Source organism: Purpureocillium lilacinum (genome assembly GCF_023168085.1).
Source record: "Purpureocillium lilacinum CBS 284.36 DNA, scaffold_4, whole genome shotgun sequence".
Lineage (NCBI taxonomy): Eukaryota > Fungi > Ascomycota > Sordariomycetes > Hypocreales > Ophiocordycipitaceae > Purpureocillium > Purpureocillium lilacinum.
The window spans coordinates 3,191,642-3,210,817 of NW_027072114.1; the positions used below are offsets into that span (position 1 = coordinate 3,191,642).

Below are 19,176 nucleotides of genomic sequence, written 5' to 3' on the forward strand. Positions count from 1 at the left end.
CAGTCTAACCTTATATTGCGCCATCGTCATTCGGCGCCTCCAATCCGCCAGCCTGCTCGCTGCTGCTCAGTCCGCGAACCAACGCAACGGCCCTGCACCAGTCTCATCCTCACCCCTGCCGTCGGCTTCGTCGTCGCCCTCATCATCTTCGTCATGGTGTTTGGCGGTCTGTGTAAGTCGGCTCCGCCCCCCATCGCGCCCCGGCCGGTCCCATGCTTGCCATGCTGCTTGCTTGCTCTTCCCGCACACGCGCGCCCACTCGCCCGTCCCTCGTCCACGCCTCTGCCTCATCATCTCCCCGACGATCCTTCAAACGAAACACCCACCCACCCGCTCGCTCGCCCTCTGCCGGTGACAACGGGAGCCCATCCGTCTCCACGCATTGCTTGTCCTTGACTCAAGCTTGCAAGCCCTTTCCCTCCACTTGTCCCAAACGCGCTACCATTTTCACCCCCCCACTCCCTCAAGTGACCCGGCTCAGCAGCACCGGCTCCCTCGTGGGTGCGCCACAGCTCGCTTTGGCTTCACACACCCTGTCAGCGGCTTTATTATTTTGTCCTGGGTTCCTATTTGCCGTTCGCCCCTCTCCATTCCCACCTCGGTCTCAACTGCTTCACTCTCGAGCAACTCCCTCCTCGACGCGCCTGGTGCGACTTGACTCCTGCGTGTCCGCTGCCGCCCTTCCGCGAGCCCTCTTCCGCCGCAGCGTGCAGCCTCTCGTTACCCGATCCATATGAGCTGACTGGCCCGCGCGTGCTTGACAGACAACCTCAGCTCCCGACAGCAGCGACGCCAGATGAGCTTCAAACCGAACCGCGGCGCCGACGAGCGCACGCCGCTCATCAACGGCGAGTCGTCGACAGACAATGGCCACGTCGTCCAGCAGCCGCGCTCAGATGTCTACGCCTTCTTCCTCGATTATCACCACACGCCCGGCAGGGACAGCGATAGCCTGCCTATCCGGAGCTTGGCTTACACCTGGCACATTACCAAGGTGACCCTGCTCAGCAGTACGTTGGAACAAGAGAACTGCGCTCCCTACAAACCGACTGACGGGCCACAGACTATGTCAACTTCCTCCTTGTCATGGTGCCGATAGGCATTGTCGCCGGCGTCATGGGCTGGAACCCAACCGCCGTCTTCGTTCTCAACTTTTTCGCCATCATTCCGCTCGCCGCCGTCCTGTCCTTTGCCACGGAAGAAATCTCATTGAAGCTCGGAGAAGCACTGGGAGGCCTGCTGAACGCCACCTTTGGCAACGCTGTCGAGCTGATTGTATGCGACGCCCCACGTTTCCTCGGGCAGAGGTGAATATGCGAGGAAGCTAACAAGGCCTAGGTCAGCATTGTCGCTCTCAAGGATGGCCAGATCGAAGTCGTCCAGTCCTCCATGCTCGGCTCTATCCTGTCCAACTTGCTCCTTGTTATGGGCATGTGCTTCTTCTTTGGTGGCCTCCGTCATCGCGGCACGAATGGTAGCGGCACGGAGCAAGAGTTCTCTGCTGCCGTTGCGCAGACGACTTGCTCGCTCATGACGCTGTCTTCGGCTTCGTTGGTCATTCCCGCTGCTGTATGCCCCCTTTTCTCCATCGGCCGTGACAAACGCATGCTAACCCGGGCCAGCTGTACGCCGTCATGAACCAGAACGGGTCCGAGGATAAGGGCAAGAGCATTCTCGTCTTGTCTCGCGGAACCGCCATCATTCTCCTCCTTCTCTACGTCCTCTATCTCATTTTCCAGCTCCGCACGCACAGCAATCTTTTCGACGCCGAGAGGCAGGCCGCTGCCGACGAAGAAGAAGAGGAGCCTCACATGGGTGCCATCGCTGCCGCCGGTGTCCTCGTCGTCGTGACCGTCCTCGTTGCCATCTGCGCCGAGTACTTGGTTGGAAGCATCGACGACATTGTGCAGAGTGCGAACATCAGCAAAGCGTTCATCGGTCTAATCTTGATCCCAATCGTGGGCAACGCCGCGGAACATGTGACGGCAGTGGTAGTTGCGCTGCGCAACAAGATGGACCTGGCCATGGGTGTTGCCATCGGTTCCTCCATCCAGATCGCCCTGGGCGTCACTCCCTTCCTTGTCATTGTTGGCTGGATCATTGACCGGCCCATGAGCCTGCACTTTGAGACCTGTGAGTTTTGCTCCTTGTTTGAGGGGGTGGCCTATATCTAACACGCTTAACCAGTCGAGACTGTCGCGTTCGCCGTGTCCGTCTTGGTGGTCACCTACACGGTACAGGACGGAAAATCAAACTACCTCGAAGGCGCCATGCTTCTCGGTCTTTACATCATCATCGCGGTTGCGTTCTACGCCACCCCGGCCGACGCTCTCGACCAGGTTCACAGCCTCATTATGGGGTAATGTGGTCGATCCGGCCAAGCCATCTCTTTCCGCTTGGACAACTCGTTCGAGTCCGATCTTTCCTTTTCCTTTGCTACGGAAGGTTGTTAAAATGACTCTTCAGGATCGCCAATGCTTGCAGTGCGAACGACCGGTCTTTTCCGACTGGTGGCGAGCAGCAATTTCCTTGTGTGTACTACTACGGAGGCCACCTGTGTGGGAGGCGGTAGCGAAGCTGCAGCGAGACAGCTTGAGCGGGCTATTATCAAGCCATTGAAAACGGTCGGAGGAGTCCACGCGGACATCGTGCCCCAAAACAAGATTTTCTTTTGATACGAAGTGCTGCAGGGGGGGTTCTGTCAATACCTTCGATTAGCGAGGTAGGAGTCTGGGTGATTGGAATCCAAATCATTGCATCACATGTCAGACACCGTGTCAACATGCTGCCATGTACGTGTGTAGCCGGGGACCCCTGGGCATTATGCGGAAACACGCTACGGAGTACTACGTACTGGCGTGGACTATGTGCACGGGGTCATAACTGCCCCAAGTATAGCCTCGTGGGCAAGTCATCTTGGTCGCACGCTGACAATTGCGATTTTGTACCACCTCACTTTTGGTTCATGTTGCTACTTGTCAATTATGGCTAGAGCGCCATCTACCTAATGAGGCACAGCCATTGTCGGGTGCGAGTCGCGATGCACCACACGCAGTATGCTATTTCGATGTATGAGGTACATATACATGATGGCGTAGCTGCGAGGAGAAAAATGCGATTGATATTTTATCTTCATCATATCGTGTCGTGTTTTCCCTCCTGCCGGGTGAGGGGGGGTGGCAGGGCGGCAAAGACACGCACACAAACAAACAAGGGGGGGGAGGGGGGAGGGGCATCCCATGGCCGAGCAGCCTGCCCTTATGCCGTGGGCTTGGACATGGGCGCGATGATGCCCTGCTTCATGAGCACGCGCGGCTTGGTGCCGTCCTGGAAGGTCTCCTTGGTGGACCACTCGGGGCCGACGGGCAGGCGGAGGGAGCGCTCGTATTGCTGGCGCGACTCGAAGGGGTGAGGGAGCTGCGAGGCGAGGTACCGATCGTTCTGTGAAGTGGCGACATCGGTCAGTGAATTTGAAACTCGGTTTGCTAGCATGATAGGACAGGGGAAAACGGTGAATGATGGGAGGAGAGATGCGTGTGCAGCTCAGGACATACCTTCTTGACGCGCTTCTCGTTGACAATGACCCTCTCCAGCTTGGCGTCCTGCCGGTCCTTCTTCTTGATGCCCTCGACCTTGGTCAGGAAGCGGCCCTGGTGGCGCTTCTTCTCCTTGTTGCTGACGCCGTCGCCCACCCACGAGCCCCAGCCGGGGAGCGTGTTGTCAATGACCTTGTCGTCGTCGGCCTCGGCGACCTCGGCCTTTTCGCGCTCAAACTCGGCCACGACCTCGTCGCCGGCGAACGTGCGCGCCAGGAGATCCTGGTCGCGGATCGCCAGCGGCAGGTGCTGCTCCGTCTCCGACTCGGACGCGCTCGTGTCGTCGTCGTTGTTGTTTTGGGCGGGCCGGCGGGGCTTCGGCTTGGACGGCCGGGCGGCGTTCTGGACGGTGGTGTCGAAGTCGAGGCCGTCCGCCCGCGAGCTGGAGGTGGTGGTGCCCTTCTTCTTGCGGCGCGTCTCGCCCTGTGTCCACGCATTGGGGTTGGACGCGGCCATCTCGACAGGCGTGTGGGCGGGCTGGCTCCAGGCTGCGTTCGAAGAGCCGTTTGTCGTTATCACAACATCCCCGTCGCTCTCGTTGGGGTCCTTTGCAGCACGTTCTCTCCGGCCACTTCGCTTGGTTGTGTCGATGGCGGCTTCAAAGGCGTTCGCCTTGCCCGTGCCGTAGCTCCGTCTGCCGACCTCGCCCGTCTCCTCCTCTTCCGACTCGACAGCGTCGTCTCCATCTAGCTCGCGCCGGATCTTCTTGATCAGGTCGTCGTTGGCCTTCTTCTTTGCAGCCTCGGCTTTTTGCATGAACTTGAGACCCATGATTCCGGTTTGCGGTGTATCGTCTTCGTCTTGCAGCTCATCGAGCTGTCGACGAAGGACCTCGTCATCGTCGTCGCCCGAGCTGCTCGTTGCGTCCGAGTCGGAGTCGTCCACGCCACCTCTCCGACCTTCCTTGCGCCGCCGAAGCTCCTCATCCTTGCGAGCCATCTCCGTCAGGCCGGCCCTGAAGTCGTCATCCCACACCGCCCGCTTAGTCCTAGCGCCCATCTTGGCCCATTTGCTCTCCTTGTGGCGCTGGCCAACCCGCTCCAGAGCTCGGCGTCGGTCCTGTGCCTCGCGCTCCGCCTCGGAGTCGATCTCGCCGGCCTCTTCGTTGGCCTTTCGCTCAGCCATCTCGTCGCGCTCCTTTTGCTTCCGGTGCACGCGATGATACGCCTTGCTCTTGATCTTCTTGATGCGCTTGGCGCGCTTGGCCTCCCGATCGGCAAGGTCACGCTCATGGCGCTTCTTTGCCAACGCCTCCTTCCTTGACAGCAGGTTCCCCTCTTCGTCGAATTCCTGCGGCTTCGGCTTCGGCTTCTTCTCCATGGAGAGGCCGCTTTGCTCCATGATGGACATGATGGTGGATTCGAGCTCGTTGTTGGCGTGCTTGGCCGTGAGGGGCTGTATCTCTGTTGTATCCAGTCCTGCGGTGTCTGAGTTTTGCGGCAGCGGAAAGATCAGATGCTCTGCTCGGCGATTTTGCTTGACTGTCTCTGTCCAACGGTCCAAGGTCTCGTTGGTCTTTTCGTACGCGGCAGCTCGATCGAGACGGCCTTGCTCCCGTCTTGACAGCGGCACGTCCAAGCGCTTGGTCGCACCGGGCCGCTTCTCCTTCTCCTCTTTGTTCATGAGCTTGACGGACTTTTTCATGAACGCATCGTCGAGGCCTGTCAACCCCAGATCGCTGAGGTTGATCTTGGGCTTGGACGTCGGCTGGTCCTCATCGTTTCGCGCCCCGCCGTAGTCAGAAACCAGGCCCTGAAGTGCTTCCAGCTTTTCGGGGTCGGCCTCATCGTCTTCCTCGTCTTCAGAAGATTCTTCCTCAGAGGATCCGTCAGACTCTTCGTCGGAGTCTCCGGAGCCGGATTCATCGTCAGCCTCGGGTTCGTCTTCGGATTCTTCCTCGAATTGGTCCAATGCCGTGGCAAGGTCAATCGCGTCTGCTCCAAGGGTTTGGCCCTCATCGTCTTCCGAATCGTCCTCCGAGTCATCATCCTGTGCAATGTAATTAGCGAGATGTATTGGCGCATTGGTCGAAGCTGCGCCTACCTCGGCCTTCTTTGACTTGGATCCTCGAAACGAGTATTCCTCGAATTTCTCGTTGTCGCTGTCACCAAAAGCGTCGTCGCTTTCGATTTCAGAGTCCTCGTCGTCCTCTCGCAGCCCGCCTAGGCGCCACTCGTTGCCCTCGCTGTCGCTGCCGTACTCGGCATCGTCGTCGTCGTCGGGGCGAGAGACAGCCTTGGCCTTTTTCCGCTTGGGCATCTCCTCCTCATCTTCATCCTCTTCGTCCTCGTCCTCGTCGCGCGCGTGCTTCCGCTCAATTTCTGCATCGAGCTCCCGCGCCCTGGGCGTCTTCTTGTGCTTGGTCGGGAAACGCTCCTGGGCGATGCCAAAGGCGTCCAGCGCATTCTTCTGCGCCCTGGCTTTGGACTTTTTGTTCGGAGCCCTGGCCTTGGGGGCGGTGACCAGAGGCCGGCCGTGTGCTTGTCGTCCCGGCATCGTGGCTTTCTCTGTCGACGTCTGCTCACGGGATGCGAGATTGTCGATGGGTCGTCTCGACTTTCAGAGCGGGTATCCAATCGCCCACTGCTTGATTTTTCTGCCGCGTCGAAAAATTTGGCGGTGAGGGTTCCTTTGGCGGGGACCCCTGCAAGGGTCCCGCCTATCAGGTCCCCGTTGATTTCGGACGCCTCGGCCGCCCAAGGGCCCGCTAAACCAAGAGGCCCCGGAGCTACGATTAAAACATTCGCCGCCCGCCCGTTTTAGACCATGGCATGATTTCCTCTCCCTGAGCAGGCGCACGTCCTCGCACACGGCAAACACCATGGCCCTCTTCGTCCCCGGAATCAGGAGGGCGGCCCTCAAGGCGCCGTCCCAGTTCTTCGTCTGCAACCAATGCCTGCGCCAGGCGCCGCGGCGCGCCTCGCCGTCCAGCATCCTCAATGTCGTACGATCGCGCGGGTTCGCGGACGCGAAGACCGTCTCGCCGCTGGGCAGCATGGCGGACCAGATGGCCGCCCGGTCGGCGCCCCAGGCCGCGCAGGAGCTGGCTAAGAGCGCGTGGCCCAAGACGACGTCCAAGGGCGTGGCGTATTGGCTCCTCGGGAGCGCGGCCAGTGTCTTTGGCATCGTCGTGTTTGGCGGGTTGACTAGGTTGACCGAGTCTGGGTGAGTTCTCGTCGTTCCATGCACTCTGCCATTGTCTAGGCGAATTGCCCGGCTAACGCAAACGTTGCAGTCTGAGTATAACGGAATGGAGACCGGTGACGGGCTCGCTGCCACCCATGTCCACCGCCGACTGGGAGTCCGAATTCGAAAAGTACCGCGCCTCGCCCGAGTTCAAGCTCCTCAACCCGCACATGACGCTCTCCGAGTTCAAGAAGATCTACTTCATGGAGTGGACGCACCGGCTCTGGGGCCGCTTCATCGGCATGTCCTTCGTCCTGCCTACGCTGTACCTGATTGCGCGCCGCCGCGTCACTCCCAAGATGGCCGTGAACCTGCTGGGCATCTCGGGCCTGATCGGCTTCCAGGGCTTCATCGGCTGGTGGATGGTCAAGTCCGGCCTCAAGGACGACCTTTTCGCCCCCGGCTCACACCCGCGCGTCTCGCAGTACCGCCTTACGGCGCATCTGGCCACGGCGTTTGTGTGTTACTCGTGGATGCTGCTCTCTGGCCTCGCCGTCCTGCGCACGCATCGCATGCTCGCCGACCCCAAAGCCGGCATGAGCGTCCTCCAGGCCCTCAAGAACCCGGCCCTCAACGCCTTCCGTCGCTCCGTCTTTGGCGTCGCCGCCCTCGTCTTCATCACGGCCATGTCCGGTGGCCTCGTTGCTGGCCTTGATGCCGGGCTCATCTACAACGAGTTCCCCAAGATGGGCCTCGGCCTGACGCCGCCCCGATCCGAGCTCTGGGACAAGTTCTACTCGCGCCGCGAGGACAACTCGGACCTGTGGTGGCGCAACATGCTCGAGAACCCCAGCACCGTGCAGCTGGACCACCGCATCCTCGCCGTCAGCACCTTCTGCACCATCCTCGCCCTCTTCGCCTACTCGCGCACCGGCCGCGTCGCCGCCGTACTGCCCAGGAACGCCAAGAAGGGCACCATGGGCCTGGTCCACCTCGTGACGCTGCAGGCCGCCCTCGGCATCTCGACGCTCATTTACATGGTTCCCATCTCGCTGGCCGCGGTTCACCAGGCAGGTGCCCTGATGGTCCTCACGGGAGCGCTTGTGCTGTCACATCGTCTGCATATCCCGAAGCCGACGGTGCGAATACTGGAACAGCGGTTGAAGCAGCTTCAGAAGTGATTTGTGCATCGATACACAGTGTAGATCAGAAAAGAAAAGCGTGTAGGAATATGTGTGACTAGATAGGACACTTGCTCGACAAGACCACAGAAAGGAACAGACGGAGAGTGCTAATATTCTCTACTCTATATATCCGTAAGACGTTGGAGAGCATAGACTCGGACCAATACAATACAAGAATCACAAACGCACACCAAACCCCGGGAGTTGAACAGTACTGACGGCATCGTCTCGGAGATCCAAGACTACATCCAAGAATGGTTCGTATTAACACATCATGAGCAAGAATGACAATCCGCTCGGTCTAAGGTCCGTCCATTATCGTTATACAAGTCGCTGGTCGCTCAATCAAGGAACCCCCTACCCCTTGTAGATTTATTTTTCGCCTGTTCCTCCTGCTACTCACTGAGACGTGGCCGGATCCGACATTACCAGCACGTTTTTCCTATTCCATGTACATGGGGTCGCCACGGACCTGCTGCATCATGCCCATGTCGCCGCCCTGCATCGGGTTCCCCTGCATCGCCATGGCCATGTTTGGCATGGAGCGGCTCATCGTCATGGCGGCCCTGCCCACGGGGCTGCCCGCCCCGTTCTGCATCATGAAGCGCATGTCCTGGGCGGCGTTTTGCTGCTGCTGCTGCTGCACGAGACCGCGGGTCCGGGGCACGTCTAGCGTCGCCTGCTGCTGCATGGGGGCGTGGGGGGCCTTGGCGGGCGAGGCATTCATCATGGCGAAGCTGTCGTCATCTTCCATCTCGGCGTCGGCGTCCTGGTCGCTCATCTCCTCCTCGATGGATGGCGGGCCGGTGTTGCTAGCGGACGTTGTGGGCTCGCTCGCGGGTCCGTTGGTGCTGGCCGTGGACAAACGCTTCAGGGTCTGATGGGACGAGGGATGCTGCTGTGGTGTCTGCGAGATGCTCTGCGGCTGCGAATGCGAGGGGCTATTCGCGGCGCCTGGGGTTTGAGCGGCCTGGTCCAGAGACTTCTGGGCACTCATGCCGCCCGACGTGACACGGGTCGACGTGATTACGTTTTTCCAGCGCTCAATTGACCTCGTCACGACCGTGCCGAGATCCTGGTGACGGTCCTCGAGGTCGAAGCCAACGCTCTTGCCGCCCTTGACGCCCTGTTCGTAAGCATGGCTGATGAGATCCCTTTCGATGGGTATCGTGGTCGGCGACAACAGCTTGAACTCGCGAGGCTGCTGCAATCGGTTCAGCTGGTCGATCTGCATCTTCAGGTTTGCGTTTTCCTGTTGCAGCCTGTGCTGTTGCTCCTTCATCTTCTCCGTTTCCTTGTGTTTCCTGCCGACACCGCGGGCCAGCTCCAAGATCCACAACTCTTGTTGCCTTGCAGCGGGGAGGGAGTCCCACACGTCGTAGGCGGATTGCAGATGCTCTTCAACCTGCTTCTCGAGGTTCTCGGCAGTCTTCTCCGCCCTCTTGACAGCATCGCGTGCATCCTTGTGCGGATTGCCAGAGGGCGGGTAGGTGAGCTCCTCGTAGGCGGCTGTCGTGGCGGAAGCGCACGCAATCTTCCAGGCACGGAACTCCTCCTCAAAGTACGCCTGCAGGGCGCCGAACTCGCGCTGGCCTGGGGACTGCACAGACCAGGAGGTCGATGTCGGGTGTTGGGTGGAGGAGAAGAGTGTTGGGGGCGGACAGAGGCACTGAAGAGTGAGGGCGGGGAAGTCGAGGGATAGGGGATCGAAGTCGAAGGGCATCGAGTTGTTGTCAATGTGCTGCCTGCGACGGGGTTAGCATCTGGTGGGACAGTTGTCAAGGGTCCAAGGGTCCGACTGACTTGGCCGCCCGCCAAGAGCTGAGGAGCTCGCGCAGGGCAAGCTCCGCGGCCCGAGCAGTGTCCATAGCATCGGCCAGCTTCTGCTTCACGTCGTACTGTGCCTTCTGGGCAGCCTGTTTGCTAACCGTACGCTGCATGCCCGGACGCCTAACAGGATCCTGCGGCGTCTCGCTGGATTCCCAGGAGCCCTTGCCAGGTATGTCGTTGATGACGCCCGTCGCCTCCCACCGGGGCACAAAGGGGAACTTGCTCAGGGTCGAGTCGACGGCGTACTGGCCGTCCTTGGGAATGGTGGCCGGCTTGAACGTCTCGGCCTCGGCAGCCGACGTTTCCCTTTTGGCCGAGGACTGCCTGGGCGTACCCGCGGGTGTCGACTCTTTCCTCCCTCCGATCGAGCCCCTGGGATGCCGCCTCGTGATGCCGCCACGCATCTTCCGTATGGCATCGACATCGTGTATGCCGTCCGGAGGCTTGGGGTTCTTCTCCTTGATGTATAGATCGAGGTGTCGGCCGAGGGAGGACGAGGTGAAGGCCTGCCCGCAGTATGGGCAGTTCTTGTCCTTTGGGGCGCTCGTCTTGGGCTGGCTGGAGTCGGGAGCCTGGGTGGCCATGACGGCGGCGGGTGTGGCTGCCAAGGGGCCAAATTAACCTGCCAAAAAAGGCCCGGGATGGGGAGAAAAAAGAGAGCGAAATGTCTCGACGGCGGAGACTACAAAGCAGAAGGGGTTCTGGGAGAAGAGTGCAGCTCCTCGGCTGGAGCAGGTTCTGGCAGTACCATAAGGAGCGTCGAGGTGCGGGTGATGCGAGCCAGACCGGGAAGCAAGCAGGCAAAAGCAGCCAGTGAGCGAATGTCGAGAAGCAGAGAAGCAGACCAGCACCGCCTACGTAGCAGGACGGAGCAGCAGCAGCGCCAGCAGCAGCAGCAACAGCTGTTGGCTTAGCACCACGGGTCGAGCTGCATGGACGGGCTGGACGGAGAGGCGAAGCAGGCCACCGGACGGGCGAGAGAGCTCGGAGAAGAAGGAGGAGGAGGAGGAGGAGGTTGAGGAGGAGACGAGGACGATCCGCGAGGGCCAAGGACAGATCTCCTCGTGACCTGAAGTTTGTCTGGTCAGGAGAGAGGAGCAATTGTGAGCGGAACGGTGGAAAGGGCAGTTAATTATTTTTTTTCCACAGGCCCCAGGGCATTGACAGGCGATGCCGGTTCAGGGGTGGGACCTGATGGGGATCGGGGGGCGGATTGGGGGTTGCCCTCCACTGACAGTTGGGCGGAGGCGCCTCACGTCACGTTTCCCCTCGCCCGCAAAAAAAGAAGCTCCCGCTGGGCCCCCCGTTTCCAGGCCGGTTTGGCAGGTGATGCGACGGCGGCCACGGGCGGGCAGGCTCCTCCTCCACAGCGAGCACCAGCACCAGCGCTGCCGTGGCCTACCTTAGTATTGCCGGGTACCTATTGACTAGGTGCCCCTTAGTGGCTATACTCGTCATGCACGCCTCTTAACAGCTGCAGGGAAACGTTTCGCACCGTGGAAGCAGCGGCGGCATTGTTTCGCTGTGAGACGGCGCACATGCAAAGCGCCGAGGCCAGCGGACATGTTTGCCTGCAGACTCTGCTTGGCCGTTGGAGACGGCATCACCTCAGGTGTGGCTGGACCCTTGTAGCGCGGTGCAGTACAGTGCATTACAGGGCACTTAACTTTCAATGGCCTCAAGCCAGCCAGCCGAGGGGACCTGCCCGCTATCGCCGGCTCGCGCACTGGGCAGTGCAGCGGCCCAGCCAAGCTACCTATGCGGCCTTTGCAGGCGGCCCTCAGCAGCCCTGTGGCTGACCACTGAAGGCGCGGTGCTCGCTGCAGGCGCGAGATTGCTTCATGTCGATGGCGCTGAAGTGGCTCCAGCTGTCCCAGGCTGTACGTCCTCACAGGCGCTGCGCTGCACATACGAAGCGCCCAGACAGGCAATTCCACGCCTCCATCGGCGCTCAGGCACGGTGGGGCGATGCGTGGCGCCTCGCCTCGAAAAGGATCCCTCAAACAATGGATCAGCGCTTGCCTGCGGACAAAGAGGCTTGTTGAAGGCAGAGGTAGCGGGCGTCCAGGTTGCTTGCTCGAGTGGCTCCAGTTGTCCAGGCACGCTGGAGCTGGCGCCCGAGCCCGGCTCGGTCGGGGGTCGTCGTCGTGGTCTAGCGGCTGCTCCGGGCGCTGGCGTCCGATCGGCTTTTAATGCCTTGTTTAGCGCACGAGACACCAGTCCGTCCGCCGTCTGGGCAGGAGCCAACAGGGGGTTTACTGGACCTGTCGACGCCGCTGGACGTGCCATGTATTTCGTCGTCTCCAGCGCTGGAAAACCACCCCCGGATCCTGTCCTGCCAACACCATTCGTAAACGGCATCGTCTGGCCTCGTCTTCTTGCGAACCACAGCCACCGTCCGCGTCCGCTTCCACTTGCTTTACATCCGAATCGAGATGCCACGGCGTCGGTACCTCGAACCCCTGTCCATGAATATGGCCTCGCGCTGGAGGGTCGGGACGGCATTACGTACATACACGTGAGGGTGTGTGTGTGCTCGCTCGGTTGCAGCATGACGACCGGCCTGCTGCAATCCTTCGCCCGCGCCCTGTCTCTCGCGATCGACGCTGATCCTCCGTCGCGGCCGCACAAAGTGCCGGGCCGGCGTTCGGTCGACGCTGCTGCTTCCCTGCTGGCCAGCCGCCGACGAATCCCTCGGTCCGGAGCAAAAGCTCGTGACTCCTGGCCGCCATAGAGCAGCCGGACGGACGACGCGTGCACGGAGCAAGGCCTTTGCGAGGACGACATGAAGGCTGCCGCACCCGGCCCGGACGAGGCGTTTACCAGCCAGCCGCCATCTCGAGATCACCCAAGATCCGAGGATCCAATAATCCAGGGGTTGGCGCCGCCCCTCTTCTCGGGAGATCAGCCCTGTTGGCCCGGCCGGGGGCCCAGGATCCCAGGGCGCCAGGTCCCCTGGCAGGGTCCGGCCTGGTCGGTTCTTTCGTCGCTTTGGCACGGACGCCGCCGGTCGATGGCCCTTTGGCCTTTGCCGCGTCTGCGGCAGAGTCGCCTCAGGGCTTGTCAACGGCCGGTCAACGCCGCGGGCAGTTCGCGACACCGAGCCTAGGCGCGGCGGCGAGGGCCAAGGAAGCGGCCCTTTTGTGTGCCATCGGAAGCAATCGCTACGCATCCGCATCGTCATGTTTCCGCAAAGCCAACCGAGTGGCCGCCCTACTGCTGCACGTCTGCGCCACCGGCCAAGCAGCCCGGGGGCAACGAGCAAGTCAGTGTTTGCAGCCGCTGTCTGACCAACCAGTCGCTTTGCTGGGCTCTCGCCTGCTCGACTCTGGCTGACCCAGGCGCTGGCCCAGGCGACCGGCGTGCCTTGCATCATCATGGCGCGACGGCATCGGGCGTGTGTCACTGCCATTTGGCAGCTGTCAGTGGACGACGGATCGGCCAAGGGAAGCCAAACCCCCTGTTGAGTCTGACGCGGGCATTCCTGACTCCTTCCTGGTCGAGCACCAGCTCGCATCGTGGGTACTTCAACCCAGTCCGTGGCCGCATTTGGGCGACCTGCATGAGTCCCGCCCCCTTTTACCGGCCCAGCGAGGCGGCCGTGTCGCCTGGGCCTCTCGCTGTGCTGCAAATCGCTCAGCTTCTGCGGGTTTGCGACGTTGCTCTTCTTCGTCCGCGATGCCTCCGCCGCCAGCGGCCAAAGGGGCCACTCGGACTGACGATCCCCCGATGCCAGCATGCGGACGGGCAAGGTGGCGCGCCAAGCAGAGCACTTGGAGAAGGATGCGCACATGTACGAAGTACGAAGTAATCAAAGCCGCTGCATGCAAAGGAAAAGACTTTTTTTCCTCGCTGCCCGCGCCAGGTCCCCCCTTACTTCGTTTGCACTGCGATAAGACGCTGACTCTGAGGCGCAGGCAGCGTCGTGCATGTGCACGCCCTGGCGTATTTTGCGCCGACGCCACGGCTGCATTGCCCGTTGAGGGAACGGGCCCAGGCCAAGCGGTGGCAGGCTCTTGGAAGGGCTCGAGAAAGAGCGCGACGCATCGGCTGCGTGGCCCCTTTGCCATAGGTTCGTCCGCTCGCCGATTCTGGTGAGGGCTGCAAGACGCCATTGGCCGGGCGCGACGCCGAGTTCAGTTGCAGCTGCAAGGTGCGGCGCCGTGGCGGCCATACCATGGCAGACGTGATCCATGGAAGGACGTGGCCGATGCGTCGTGCTATGCATGACGTGCATTTTGTTCATTTCCCGTGGCCCAGCTGGTGGTTAGCTCGTGCGAAGGACCGAGTAATGACACGGAGAGGTGTGCGATACGTATGTATTATGTACAAAGGTATGAATTTACGTGCAACGATCAAGATGCCGAAGTATATACCAAAACTGCCTCGGGTGGCTGCTCCGTCCGTTTCGAGCCAGCCTTGAGTCCCTTGTCTCGCCGCCTGCACGTCTCGGTTGCACCAACGTGGCGACCGTCCACTCCCACGCCTACATCATGATGATGTCTTCGCCGCGCTCGCTCCATCTCTCCGAGCTCATCCTCACCCACCGATGACTCCGCCAGCGCCAGGGCCGCCCAGGTACATGTAGCTGCCCCACTCGTTGCCCGACTTGAAGTGCTTGACGAGGCTGTAGCGGCCGGAGTCGCTGATGACGAGCTGGCTGCCGGCGTCGTAGTCGACGGGGTTGGCGTTGGTGTCGTAGTAGACAATGTTGTGCTGGTAGGCCGAGTGGTACCAGCCCGCCTCGGCGAACTGGCCGCTGCCCATGTCCGTGGTGGTCATGTCGTCGCCGCTGTTGTAGATCTCGCCGTAGTAGTGGATGCGGTCCGAGTGGCCGCCGAGCGTGTCGTCGACGTTGACGCCCTGCGCGAACAGGCTGGCCGGGTAGTAGCCGACCCAGCGGTCGAGCGCCCACAGCCACCAGTTGCCGTTGTAGAGCCTGTAGCCGATCTGCATCTCGTACTGGGTGCCGCCGTCGACGGAGAGGGGCGAGAAGGCGACGCCCGGGTAGATGGTGGCGTCGTACTGCACCCACCCGGCGCGGTCGCGGTTCCACCCGCCGATGTTGTCGCCGTCGGCGCTGTACCCGTTGGTCGTGAAGTAGGAGAAGAGGTGCGTGCCCGACACCTGGTTCGGGTACGCGATCCAGCCGGCCTCGACCGTCTGGTCGAGCGGGCCGGTGCCGGCGTGCGCCGCGCCGCCGCGCACCACGGCCGTCTGCAGCAGCGAGAAGTCGGACCCGCGCTGCGTGTACGGGCTGAAGAGGGAGTAGGTCGCCATGCCGCCGAGGCTCGTCACGAACTGGTTCGAGCTGGCGTACCAGTGCGTGCCGGCGTAGGAGCGCTTCTCGGTGCCGTTGGCGACGCCCGCGCCGTGGTCCTCCGGGCGGGGGAGCCGCTTCGGCGGCAGGGTGGGTCCGCCGGCGGCGGCGCGCAGGATCGGCACGGTGCCCTCGGGGCCCTTGACGGACGGGTCCCGCAGCAGCTGCTCCAGCGTCGGCGTGGTGCCGCCGCCGGACCCCGTGGGGCCGCCGCCCTGGCGCTTGGCCTTGCCCTGGCTCATGGCCGACGCGGGCGGCGGCTGGGCGATGCTGCTGCCGGCCTGCACCTGCGACTCGGGCCGCACCCAGTCGATGACCTGGCCGTGCGACGTCGTGGTCGTGTGCACCACGGGCATGCCGTGGCGCGGGGCCGCCGCCGGGCCCTCGACGGGGGCGCCCGACGCGGGGGTCTGCAGCAGCGCGGCGCCGAGCGCGAGCGCCTTTAACGCGGACCAATGCATGGCTGCTGTTGCTGTTGCTGCTGCTGCAACAAGCTCTCTCCTAGGTGTTGAGATGTGAGGCTAGAGGGGACGAGAGGCTCTGGCGGGTTAAGAGAGACAATAAAGCTCAGTGTACTGTATAGTATCAGGTCGGAGTCTGTATGATCGCCAAGACCAGCACACGCCTCTTCATCAGATGCGCGCAACAGCGCCTTTTATACCACCGCCTTACTCTATCTCGCTTTTACTCACCCTCCCGTGAACGAACTCCGGCGCGGCGGCGATCCGTATGATCGCGCATCTGCGTCTCACTTACAAGTCATCCACCCCACGCCCATCCCATCCTATCCGCCCGCCACCCCCTCCCCCTCGACCGCCTGAGGGACTCCGGCGAGTGCGCAAAAAAAAAAAGGAAACCGGGGGGGCATGCGGAGGAAGAGGAACCAACAGTCATGACCATCGAACCGGGCCGTCTTAGGCAGCCGTCCCCGAGCGACGGCAGTGCGGAAGCGAGTGCGCGCGTCCGGGCTTGTGCGCGTGTGTGGTTGCAGCATACGAGACGCTTTTCCACGAGATGGACGGTGCGGCGCCGTTGTCGACCAACGGCGGCCAAAGCAAAAACCACCTAAGGAACGCCTCGCTAGTTACTGTAAAGAGGTATTGTACTGTAATGAGACGCTACCCACGAAGCGAGAACGAGAGACCGTGCCGTGCGCACGGTTGAGAGGCCATGTCCCGTTTCTGCGATCAATGGCATCGGCCGCCAGTCAGTAAGCTCGTACCACGTGGGTAGGTTTGGCTGCTGGTGAGTTGCGGTGATGGCGCCCCATCCGTGGATCCCTATGCTCGGGCAGCACAAGGAAAGCTAGCGATACTGTCTAGCGAGGGCGCCGCCACAGCCGCCTTGTGTCTCAGTGCCCGTACCTTGGAGGCGGCCTCAACTCTCTTTGGGGCCGAAACATGTAAGTCAGGTACACCCATCTCCATTGCTGTAGGGTGCGCGAGATCACGCGCCTCGCCCATCAGCTTCCCTCACTGTTCTGTATGTATCGGCACCGCCTCAATCAATGTATCTTACCTTGCACGTACTCCGTAATCATCATCGGGATACGTCAGCCGGTGAGAGGGCACAGAGCTGGCCACCCTTGTTGGGCGACCCGAGACAGCTCCGGCATCCGGTTCCCAGGAAAGTCCGCGCTCCCTTCGGCGACGGACCAACAACGCCATCGTGGAAACCACGACCGCTTTTGTTCGAGGCTTGTACAGCACCTTCGGCGCCTTGAAATCTTGCAGCAGTTCGCGACTCGTCCTATCGGTCCTATTCGGGTTTCCAGGCGCAGGCAGTTCTGTCACGGCACCGCTTCAAGTGCCGCCTTCTACACAGCTTGCCACCCAAAGCAGCCGTCAGCCACGCGAGGTCACGCCCGCGGCCTGCTGATGTCGTCACGCCCAACAACGTGACCGACAGCTCGTCCGCTGATTTGCATATCTGCCCCCAGCTGCCCCTTCTGGCCAGCGCCGCAACATTGTGACGGCCTGCGGCACCCACTCTCAAGCAAGCAACCGTTTCGGCTGCGGAAATGCCGCCTCGGGCTTTGGGCCTTTACGGCGCCGTATAGTCCCGTCACTTCTCAGTTGCCCGCGGCTCCGCTTGCGCATAAGCCATCTTGGCGAGCCCTATCCGCTGCGATTATAGTCCGTGATGCAGCGGACGTGCTCCCATGTCCGGGACCTTGCGTCTGTGCTTCCCATACGAAGTCTCCGCTTGTTCCCCAAAGGCTCTCGTTTGTCCCAGAACGCGCCTATCGGGCCTTGGCAGCCCAGCCGTCGCTCCCGGCGCCCCGTTGTCCACCAGGCTCGCGGCAGTCAACGTATGCATGACAGCCGTGTGATCTAACTTAGAACTGGGACTCGCATTGCACGGTCCGCGTACGCATACTGTCCTCCGCAAGAGCCGCTACCGTGTGTTCGGGGGCAGATCCGGGGTAGGTAGCCACGCCTTTCTCGGACGACCTCTCATGCAAGCGTACTATCACTTTTCAAGCAACCCCCTTGCCGTTCCATTCTCATCGCGCTTCGGTGAGCCTTAGTCTTCGACTGCTGACTATCAGGCATTCCTTCGGCGGCGCACTTGTCCCCGATGCCGGCAGATGCCAATGTCGCAACATGTGCCACGGTGACTCCGGAGATGATCCAGTAATTCACGCTACGGTTTCGATTCGGCCAAATACCTTGAGCGCTATTGGAAGCCATCCTGTGTTGGTCAGGCTGATGGAATCCAAGTCCGTAGAGGCAATCTTGTCATGGGCCTCGTGTGACATGACGAATAGATCCGCCGCAGCCGTCGCAGGAGAGACGGTAAACTGCGTCTTGCCGCCGCGGTCCCTGAAGCCTGGACCTCACATGGCTAGAGCGGGGCAGGTGTGGTAGCGAAAGTTGTGTCTAGGCGGCGGCGGTGTCTCCCACGATTTCTTGACTGTGATGTCGCCATGCCGTCCATGCGCATGTCCAGCCTTCTCGAAAAGTGCTTGCAATTTGGCCGACTTGACACCGGTGTAGTTGCAACATGAGTCGATAGACGCTAGTACCAGCATGTGGCTCCAGGGGAGGAGAGGGGTGCAAGTCATAGTTGCAGACCCCGTGTCCCCGGGCCCCTTATCGGCGTACGCAGTACAAGCCTTCGACTTGTCCGACAAAGATGCTGTTGGCGATGCTCGATTTGGTGACGCAGACATCGTCTTGTAAATCCCGAGGAAAGGCCCTCTTCTCTGATTCCGGAAACATGTAGGCTCCGCAATAATCGTGGCTGCCATCGTCAGCCCAACACAGTGACGAGCATCTCCAAACAGGCCCAGATAGGTATCACTGTGCTGACGTCCGACGAGGGGAAGTGCAGTCCAGGAAATAGACTGACCAAGGCCTGCGTTGCTGCTGTATTCGTATGTCGCCGCCGGGCTGACTAGCGGTGCGTTGTGTCATGCACATTCAGACTCCTCAAGTGGTGACCTAGTGATCTTGCACAACACGTTTTCACAAAGCACAGGGCAGACCCCAAGATATGCACATCGTGTGCTTGAGGATTTGCATAGCCTTTGACGCCCCTTGGCTGGTGTTGGTGGCGTTTCACACGGGTTGGGGCAGGATTTGGGTTGCAAAGCCGGCGCACCCCGATCTCTGAAGCGGCCGATCTGAAAGCGAGGCCGGCAGGTGGGCAATAATGAGCTCAACCCAGACCCGCCATGTACGCCAAGCGTTCGTGCTACCCATGACTACACACGGAGAGTCGCCATGATAGGCAGTCAGGTGACGGCCGAGGCATGCGCAACATGTCGATCGTGTAGAGTTGCCAGAAGGGTAATCTTTCAGAAGCCGACGAAAGCATGTGCCACACGTGTATTTCCGGCTTACTCGTCCATGTTGACCACAAGCCAAGTGCGGCTTCATGTGCAAGACGCCAGCCGACGGCGATGGAGCTATTCATAGCTAGGCCGTGTAGTAGGTAAGAAGTCGGATCGCTCACAAGCCGCCACTGTCCAGCCAGCCCAGAGTGACTTGTCAAGCACACCATGCGGACGCAGCTCGCCGCGCATTGATGCAGCTTGGCGTAACTGACCAGTCAGAAACGGGCAGGACGTCGGGATAGAAGCCAGTCGGACGTCTGAACTTGGCCGGGCCGAGGA

The 19,176-nt window shown here is 61.1% G+C and overlaps 5 protein-coding genes across 5 annotated transcripts; 2 read left to right on the forward strand and 3 right to left on the reverse strand.

Annotated features, from left to right (window-relative positions):
• Positions 1–796: 796 nt before the first annotated feature.
• PLICBS_006133 (uncharacterized protein) lies at positions 797–2,363 on the forward strand (the record flags this gene model as incomplete). The annotated part of the gene is made up of 5 exons (XM_018319887.2): positions 797–1,010; positions 1,064–1,275; positions 1,339–1,569; positions 1,623–2,133; positions 2,188–2,363. The coding sequence occupies 5 exons, from the start codon at positions 797–799 to the stop codon at positions 2,361–2,363; spliced, it is 1,344 nt and encodes a 447-aa protein (XP_018182361.2).
• An 895-nt stretch (positions 2,364–3,258) lies between these two features.
• Positions 3,259–6,092, reverse strand: PLICBS_006134 (uncharacterized protein; the record flags this gene model as incomplete). Its single annotated transcript, XM_065600867.1, has 2 exons — positions 3,259–3,441; positions 3,555–6,092. The coding sequence occupies 2 exons, from the start codon at positions 6,090–6,092 to the stop codon at positions 3,259–3,261; spliced, it is 2,721 nt and encodes a 906-aa protein (XP_065456939.1).
• Positions 6,093–6,417: 325 nt separating this feature from the next.
• On the forward strand, positions 6,418–7,903 carry PLICBS_006135 (cytochrome c oxidase assembly protein cox15; the record flags this gene model as incomplete). The annotated part of the gene is made up of 2 exons (XM_018319889.2): positions 6,418–6,761; positions 6,832–7,903. The coding sequence occupies 2 exons, from the start codon at positions 6,418–6,420 to the stop codon at positions 7,901–7,903; spliced, it is 1,416 nt and encodes a 471-aa protein (XP_018182363.2).
• A 445-nt stretch (positions 7,904–8,348) lies between these two features.
• Positions 8,349–10,320, reverse strand: PLICBS_006136 (uncharacterized protein; the record flags this gene model as incomplete). Its single annotated transcript, XM_018319890.2, has 2 exons — positions 8,349–9,651; positions 9,710–10,320. 2 exons carry the CDS (start codon positions 10,318–10,320, stop codon positions 8,349–8,351), a joined length of 1,914 nt encoding a protein of 637 aa, XP_018182364.1.
• A 3,955-nt stretch (positions 10,321–14,275) lies between these two features.
• Positions 14,276–15,517, reverse strand: PLICBS_006137 (uncharacterized protein; the record flags this gene model as incomplete). The annotated part of the gene is made up of 1 exon (XM_018319892.2): positions 14,276–15,517. One exon carries the CDS (start codon positions 15,515–15,517, stop codon positions 14,276–14,278), a length of 1,242 nt encoding a protein of 413 aa, XP_018182366.2.
• Between the last annotated feature and the right edge of the window lie 3,659 nt (positions 15,518–19,176).